This window comes from Aythya fuligula, chromosome 3, assembly GCF_009819795.1.
Source record: "Aythya fuligula isolate bAytFul2 chromosome 3, bAytFul2.pri, whole genome shotgun sequence".
Taxonomy (NCBI): domain Eukaryota; kingdom Metazoa; phylum Chordata; class Aves; order Anseriformes; family Anatidae; genus Aythya; species Aythya fuligula.
Genome location: NC_045561.1, coordinates 36,378,748 through 36,388,119, shown reverse-complemented (window position 1 = coordinate 36,388,119; position 9,372 = coordinate 36,378,748). Strand labels below are relative to the sequence as shown.

General features: G+C 37.5%; 1 protein-coding gene across 1 annotated transcript in view; it reads right to left on the bottom strand.

The window, feature by feature from the left end:
* Positions 1-999: 999 nt before the first annotated feature.
* Positions 1,000-9,372, bottom strand: part of PPP1CB (protein phosphatase 1 catalytic subunit beta) — a 28,589-nt gene continuing 20,216 nt past the window's right edge. Inside the window, exons 5-8 of the mRNA XM_032184554.1 lie at positions 8,302-8,373; positions 5,031-5,182; positions 3,361-3,495; positions 1,000-2,737 (exon numbers count right to left, since the gene is read on the bottom strand). Of these exons, the coding sequence (XP_032040445.1) occupies positions 2,633-2,737; positions 3,361-3,495; positions 5,031-5,182; positions 8,302-8,373 (464 nt within the window). The 3' untranslated portion in view covers positions 1,000-2,632. The remainder of the gene's footprint in view (positions 2,738-3,360; positions 3,496-5,030; positions 5,183-8,301; positions 8,374-9,372) is intronic.

Below are 9,372 nucleotides of genomic sequence, written 5' to 3'. Positions count from 1 at the left end.
AGTTATAAAAAGCTACTGATTTCTGGACCATCTCAATTACTTTACAAGAATTATTTTTTATCAGGGCATAATTAGTTTCAGGTTCTTATTTCTACCTTTTCCAGATTGGGCAATAGATCTACACTAACATTGTAAATGTAAGCTTAATTGGTACAGTAAGTTTTGTTTTCCTGACTTAGTTTTGATATTCCATACGAGAAACACCTGTAGAGGTTAAGATTATTAAACCCTGTATTTTTAACCTAGTATGGGATGATGAAGGATGTTGGCAGGCATCCCAGTCACCCAGTGGTAAAAAAGCAATCAAACTCTTTGCCAGTCAGTGATTGGTGCTATACAAAAACAGCCATTTCTTCAGGATACCACCACTACATCTGGCTTCATAGCGTAATAAAATTAAACCAAGAATATCCCATTTCTTTAGGACACTTAAGAATGCCTGAAGATTCTCCCCTTGCAGCAGCTTCTGTAGAAGTGAGCACACTAGGTACCCACAAACACAGCTTTACACCTGGACATTTCATACAGAAGACACTGTTCCAGAAACTAAGGAAAAAATAAGAAAGCGTTAATCCAGCTGTTCAGTAATGACATTTCTTGTAACAGGCTGGCACTTGGCAAAAAAAAAAAAAAACAAAAAACATTTTAGAACTCATAAAAACAAACCTCAAGTAAGCAATGACTGAAGAGCACCAAGTTACCTCATCGACGTCTACATAATAGATCTCGTCAACAACCTCGTGAAGAACCAACAATACTCACACACTGCTGTCATCATCAACTTGCAAGAACAAGCATCAGTACCAATGAAAACTACCTCTACATTTGATGCTATGTAGTCAACTTGCTTCAAGATGGGGTAAATTAAACCATTGTTCAAAACCACAGACCAATCCAACATAAATGAGTAACATATTAACATATATGCTTTTTTTTTTTTAAAAGCCCACATCGTTGACTAACAGTAAACAGTAGTAAAAAATAACCAGTCAGACTTCATTCAAATGAATTAGACAACTTTTACTAAATGAAAAAAACTACATTTAAAATATGCATTTAAAACAAAAATGGAATTAGAAAAGAGACTTAAATCCATTTTGAAGAACTTGCTCACTGTGTCAGAAATCAATATAACTCTCGCATTATATAATGTGCCAGTTCATAAAATGTAAGTTATCAGAATCTTCAATTTAACATTTTCAAAGACGATACTGAAGTCAAGAGTTTTACATCTACTGATGCACATTTAGAATGGTATAAATCTGCAGCCTTCCCCCAAGGAATCTTACAAATTCAACAATATTCAATAAAAGCTTTTGTATTGCATCCCAAAGCATCACAAATCTGTGCCTTTCATGTATCCTACTATAAACTTCTCTGTATCTCACCATTTGCCAATCTTTACCCTTTTGAGAAAGGAGAGAACTGAAAAGAAATACTGCATAACTCTTGATCATGTACAGAAATTATTGCTACTATAGTACACTACAAAGCAGAAGTCTATACAATAGTATATGAAATTTGATCATGAAAATCCAAAGGATATAATCTTTAGTGACATAAGCCTTATAATCACATCGGACATTCATTTAGCAATTTTAGTTCACCACTGGTCAGCCAACCCGTTGTCCACTGATGAACATCCATTTAAATACACCCTCTTACGAAAAAGAATGTCAGCTGTCAAAGGCTTAGCAAATAAGGATCTTCATGTTCTGTGGAACTATGCAAGATGAATTCTGATGCAGGTAGGGAGTTACCTGGAAGCTAAGCATGCCAAAAGGTGTTTCATGCTAATAAAACTAAAGCCAAGGTACCACATAATCAAGTTACCAACTCATAGGCAATACCATTTTTGTCCTAAGTTAAATGAAGTGCCATAGCACAGTGTAATGTCAATAATTTAAAATAGTGTAGTGCACAAATTCATCGTGTGGCAGTTTAAGTTAAAAAGTCAAGACAGGTTTTTGTTCCAATTTACGTTGGCTGTCAAGCTATCCAGTCTGGGCATGTTGCAATTAGTTTGCCTTTTAATCACTACTGTACTATAAACTTTGCATTATAACGGGGGGCACATATTTGCGCGGCATTATTATGAGTAACGTGAAGTTAGGGGGAGGATAAGAGATCAATGGCTGTTCTAAAAAGCCCCTTCCTTATTTCAAATTCAAAGAGAGCCAGGGAGTATGACTAGATACCATATTTGCATCATTCTAGCTACAAAATAACCAAAATAAAAGCAATCAAGCAACAATAAGACCACATTACACAAATGGAACATCATGCTCTCATCTGGTTTAACTATTACATCAAGTTTTAACTGGGATGCTGGTCAACTTTAAAAACCGTGGTAAGTGTGAATATGTAGTTGCAATAGGTTTTTTAATACTTTTTTTTTTTTAAACTATGCTGGATATTAGAACTTGGAGCTATACTTGTTACAATACAGTGTCGCACATCTTTCTACTAGAAAAATTAATAAAGATCCTTTACCCGTCTCTTTAAGTTAAACGTGTGACATCATAAAGGGTGTCAAATGGCTGGATGGTTTTACAGTGCACACTTATTATATACTGTATCATGGAGTTTTGTCCTTGACAGATCTGATGGTGTTTCTACAATATTCCTTTCTTCACCTCTTCTTCGGTGGATTAGCTGTGCGAGGTGGAGTGACCGGACGTCCGGAATTCAGTCCGCCATACTGGTACTTGGCTTTCTTTTCAGATGGTTTCAATATCTTAGAGAAAATAAAGAAGTTCTTTTGAGTCACTGACAGCTGAGAATGTTTCAAATGCCACTAAGCCAACAAGAAATCTCAATCAGCGGGAACAGGGTGGGGAGCTGGAAATCACAGTATGAGCCTACAAGTTTCTGAATCCTATGTACAACAGCAGTATGCAAAACTAAATCTACTTCTAAATCCCTCTAGTTCTGCCATTACGCTGGGGTGGGGAGACAGTGGGGAGTAAAGGAGCTGAAAACATCACATCCAAGGAAGAGTACAGAATAAAACCTGAACAGAATAACCGAACTGAAAGGGTGCCATTAGTCTGCATAATTAGGTACTCCAATCACTAGGTAAGACTACAGAATCACCTGAGTAACACTGAAATGAGGATCTAAGTAGAGGTAGTAACTAATACTTAGGAGTTTGGAAAACAACAAATCTCATGTGGTTGTATGCAGAATAGTTGGTTTGTAATTCTGCTTCTCTGTCCACAGAGATCAGCCTGCTGTGACACCATTTCTGTATCCCAAATGTATCAACCCAGTCTAACCATAAGCATGTCAACAAGCAGACTAATTCAGTCTATACTGTCCAACACTTACAGGAATACTTAGTGTACAAATATATCATACCTGAAAGGAACACATCAGAGTTTCATCCACACTCATCATGCCCCCTGCATTGTCAAACTCTCCACAATAATTTGGAGCTGAGAATAGGGTGACCAACTGTCGTTTAGCAAAGAATTCATATCCATCTTCAACCACCTGTCAACACCAGAGAGATTATACAGCTCACAAACGAAAAGACACACGCTGAAGAAAAAGGCCAGTCTTGAGACAAACAGAACTTTTATGAATAGAATTCACTAAAAGGGTGTTTTTTGTCTCAGCTTTCAAACAGGACAGTTTCAGTCATTTTTGAATATCTGGACAGAGAATGCCAAATCGTGTACCTTCAACTGACTGACAACTCCAACATTAACTATGCATCACCTTCCCTGTTTAGCATTTCTATACTTGGAAGTCCGATTATGCACTGCCACTTTATGGATTCCCAGCATTTTATTGGTTATACACTGAATTTGGATGCGTTTGACCCGTTAGTTCAGAGCACAAGAGGTCTGGATACTACCTTCACTGCAACTGAACCATTAAGTTTTACTTAAGTTTTGTGCAGTCAGCACTGACAGAAGACTGTACTTAGTCTAATTTTGACACCTAAAAGCAAGGTGGTTCTGCTGTGCTTTCTCTAAGAGCACAATTTGCCTTTCAAATAGAGCAAGCGGTACAACACAGCAATTAAGGATACTCCCTCTTCCCCAAAACAGAAGCCTTGCACTATAACACGCTGAAATCAGTGCATATCGGAATACCGCTCAGTTTAGTCCAATTGCTGGAGTCTTTTGCAAGATGTTATACTTTTTACAAAGAGCTGAAGCAACTACATGAACACAGAAAGGAATCTTAATCTGCAGTTGAGAAATCTCAACATCTATCCTGCATACTAGTATTTTTTGCAGTAAAATTGTAAGAAGTATTTAAGTGTTATGATAGGGTACCCAATCTTAGCCATACCACAATTAAAAATGTACCTTACCTTCACAGCATGCCAGAGCTTTTTAAATCAACTATATAATGAAACTGAAATGTTACACAAACTGAAACCTGATGTCCGTCTAACCAGGATACTTGCTTAAAATAACTTGATAAAAACTGCAAACAAAAAAGTGTACTTCAAGACTGTCAGTGCCAAAAATAACCCTGCTTTCTCCGCATTTCAGCAAGTCAAGCAAACCTATGCCAAAGTACTCTAGGTTACTGAACTAAGATAAAGGCAGCAGTGCAAGATTTTATGTACAGGCTTCTAGAAGCATTCGAAAATCTACTGAATACTTCCATGAAGTCAAGTAGAGATCATTTAAGCCACAATTACTTAAGAACTACCCAGTATTGAAGTGGAACAACTCTGAAACTTCAGTGTGGTTCCTGAGTTTGTTACTTTGCCACTTTAAGCCTAGACATTTCATCTCTGATATTCACATAAAATAGCCTGACAGACAATGGAGATCCATCACTGAAGAAATGTATTGTTAATATTCCACTTCACTGATATTAGAAACTCAGCTCACTATGAGACAACAGAAGGATGCAGCTTTGTATTTCTTTTATTATGGACAGTTTTCTTTTTCTGAAAGTAAAGCAACACCAAGTAAGTTTAAAAGTGTCCTAAATATAACCAACACCAAAACGCCATAAATTGTAGAAGGGAAAGTTTTAAGCAACAACAACGCAATTCATACCTGGTGAGCTCGACAGATCAAATCCAGATCATGACGATTCAGAAATTTACTGACCACATCAGCACCAAAAGTGAAAGAGACCCCACGATCATTTTCACCCCAACCTTGCACATCTTTGTCTGGGTCAGACCACAGCAGGTCACACAGCAAGCCTTTGAAAGATAATACAAGTGAAGATGTTAGTCTTAGGTAGTATTGTTCTACAAATAAAACAGTTTTACTATAACTACTAGAGCAGACCTCCTATGGGAAAAACCACACAATCAAACAAAAACCTCCTTTGGAACAAATACAGCAATATTTGAATTTTGACTGAGACAAAAGATGTCTGCAAAAGCCTGGAGTATAGGGCAGGATTTTTCCCTTTACAAAGGACAATACCTTCAGAGGAAGCAAAGCAGAGCCAAACATCTCCCTGAAATAATACTTAATTGCAATATTCAGAATATTTACAGTAAGCATTTGAAGACTTCAAAAATACCGCAATGAGTGCACTTTAAAAGACAACCATCAATTTCACAGCTCACCAAGCAAGCTTAGTTTGAAAATCACAGCAAATTGTAGAATTCTGTGCAGGACCGATCAGAAATACCACAAACAAATTTGTACAACAAGCTTCCGAATGTCGAAGCTTTCTTACAATACCTTAGTAACTGTGACTAAATCGAAATTTATCAAAACAAAATTCACGTAAATGGTTTCAAGTAGCACTTTCAGCTTAATTGGACTTCCTCTGACTTTTCAAAAAGCTTTGTGCCAATCAGTTTGGAACCTAAATTCAAGTAATAAAAATCTTCTTAATTTTTAGCACTGGTGAAGCACATGTCAAAACCAGGTCTGTTGGCAGTACTCTGCTGCCAATGAAAGGCCAGTTAACACTGGAGTTAAAACTGTGTACTGAAGAGGATCCTTTTGTTCAACTGCAATGCCTCAGGCCAACACAGCTGCAATACAAACAAGCCAAAGAGCATTCAAACTGTATCTCAGTTTGCATTGAACAGTACTTTCTTTACCAACAATGACTAACCCTTAGGTATTAAAGTACTTAAGAACATTGTTTCACAACCGAGGAGACACAACGGGCTCTCTATCTAGCACTCAAAGTTTGATTTCCAGCTAAGCCAAGTTATTAGCTACACAAAATAATGAAGACACTTTTGAAAATAAAAGATCCTGCAAGTTATATTCAAGCAAAAATCAATGTCAGAAACTTGTTGTGCAACTGGACTATTTTGTCTTTATACACAGCTATCAAATGTTTTTTGGCAAGTTACAGTTCCTCCCTAGGAGCTTGCATTTATTCGATTTGCTTTTGAAAGATGTAACAGAGCAAGTAGAACTCCATTTTAAATACCTATCCAGAAATAAATTATTGAATACAGACATAACTTGATGAAAATTTACTGAAATTCAGTTCTATACAGAATATAACATTTTTCAGAACATAAGAGTTTCACTGCAATCCCTGGTGGTTTCTTAGCAAGACATTTCCAACTAGTGGCAGAAGCTGCTTGTCTCAACTGCTTAGGAAGACTTCCTCTTCTCTTCTCCCCCAGAGATCAAATAATCTTTTGGGTCATACACAGTTGTAAGCTAATTTGTCCTATCATCTTTTAACAGATGTGTAACACAACCCTGTAACAAGCTTGTCCCATCTATACAACTAAAATTAAACCTTGCCACCCCAACAGGTTTATTTTAACTTACAACACCTACCACGACAATAGGTTAGGCTGGCTGGAAGAACACCAGAACACAGCTTCAAGATATTCAAGATTGCACAAAAGGAGCTAAAGTTTCCTAATAAGTGACTGGTCAGCAACGCCAACCAGAATACCTTGGCCTCACAAAATGCAACTACAAGTGTTACTAAAGCAAGTGATTTAAGTTGGAATACAGACTTTGGTTTGAGCAAACAGCTTCCAAACCCCACGAAAAAGCCACCAAAACAAAAGGTCTTGAAACTGCAACTGATGTTGCACAGGCTTTTTCCATTAGACTACAAGAAGCTATCGTAATGGTCTAACTGATCTAATCTTACCAGCACAAGCCACAAGAACATCTACTAGTAATTTCTACATCAACACAAGCATTCATGAAGCGGCATCCCTCTAGAAATGGATAGCTTTTAAGAATTTTTAACTTTCACAGCAGCACGACTGCTTCTGTTTATTTCCCACAATATTTACTTCCATCAGGTGCCTTAAGTAGGCCCAAAAAAACAAAAGTCCTCCTATGTCACTGTCACTTTTACCTCTACTGGTAAACATCTGGCTATTGCTTCTGAGAGCAAAATGAAGACAGCAAACCACTCAGTAGATCAAAAGTTGTTGGTTTTTTTTTTTTTTTTTTTTATAAAAAAACTGTGCTTATTTTTAGTAGGTACTAGGAATGCATGATTTCAGTGGAGTGTCCATGGAAACTGGAATTACATTCTGCAAGGGCATTCCTGAAGTGGGGGTGGCTCAAGCAGTAGTATTAGCCTGTTGAGTAAAACTACCTTTTCTGAAAGATCTGATAAATGTAAAGTTTGACTCATTTGTACTGACATTTATGTTGATATGGAGTGAATTATAAATAGCATGAGGAAGAACTTGAGTGTTTCTGTATTATAAATGACTACTTCATCTAGTAACGCATCTCAGTTTCAAGTGTGCATATACCAGCTTGTACTGAAGTATAGTTAAGGGACAACGGATATTGAAATCAGACCCTGAATTACTCCTATGCATTAACACTGAACACATTGCACTAATTAGCAGAAGAAAAATCTCATGACTGTTTTATTGATATAAGCAATGAAATTCCCATCGCTCTGAAGTGGCTATACTTCACAAATCTGAAGAGGAAGAAGACATTACTACTACTGGCCCCAGGTAAAGAGAAGCCCAAATACTTCAAATAATACTCAGCAACCTTTAAACAGTTATCTTCTATGATAGACTATAATGTTTGTGTGTGCCTAGTCTGGTCAAAGAAAGAAAAAGAAGAAGCTGTTGAGTTTAATTTGATCTTCCATTAGATTCCTGAGTTTAAGGAAGGCTTGGATAGGATGTCTCAGTCTGTTATAACAAGCAATAATGATGTGGGCAATAACCTCTAGCAGTACCAGATAACTGAGCCATCATGAGGAACAAGACTCGTGTCCCGCAAGGAAGTCAGCGAATATTGTACCGAGTTAATGACTTCAGTCAGTGCACTGCCCATACAGAAACTGATTAAACTCATTTCATCACTAATACCAATTTACAGTAAATTCCATGTCACTCACCTGTGTCAGGAACATCTGTAGGTCTCATAATTCTCCGGATCTGCTCCATTGACTGGAGATCTGGAGACAGTCCTGTAAGTACAAAAAACCCAAGTGCTTTATAAACACATTTTACCTGTTAAAAAGGGTTCCAGAGAACAAACAAAGGTTCAAAGTCATACAGCACCCATTGTTTTCACTGTAATATAAACAAAACAGTTTTCTACAAGACCATTAAGCTCCTGAACAGGACACAGAATAACGTAAGTGAAATCACTAAGAAGTTTCAACTGTTTTCCTACCATGCCACACAGCACAGAACTCTACAGTGTATGCTCTCTTTAACAGTGCACTAGAGAGAAAGCCAGGACAATTAAAGTGGATGCAGATTACCTTCTTTGCAAGCAACTTACTTTCAAAAAGCTACAGGAAAATACCCTACCAGCTTTAAAAGACCACAAGCCAAAGCAGCCTGCAGGTATGACTAAAACCGTAAGCAAGTTTCAATGTGCTACCACCCATCAGTTGAGCTGCAGTCACTGGGTGCTGTCAACGAATACCAGATTTTGCAACTGCAATAGATCAGGAGCACAAAGGTAGTCAGTCAAGTAGTCATCTACTACAGCTTAGCTGCTTAGTCATTTATAAAACCACAGTACCTTGATGAGTCAAGTCATTTATCACACAGAACACACCTCTTCTTGCATAGTTTTGTCATATTAACATGTACTTACAGCCAAAGGATGGGGTTCCAAAGATACCCTGAACTGCTTAGTTATGCACTCCAAAACTGTTTTACTTGGCACATAGGCATGACAAAAGCCTACTAGATGCTCTGGGATCTTAACATGACCTTAACTAAAGCTATGAAAGTGAGTTGAATACTTAAGTGACCTATGACAAGTTCACCAAATAAAGGAAGAGTGCCAGTAGTGCTAAGGTGATAAAATATTCTGTATTAGCAAGCCATATCCATTTTGGACAGTCCAGAACTTTGAATGTGACAGGAAACCTTTCACTGGAGAGGAGTCACTACATAAAGTAACTTCAGCTAACATCCAGGCTTGGACAGTGGCAATGTACGTGTTGGAT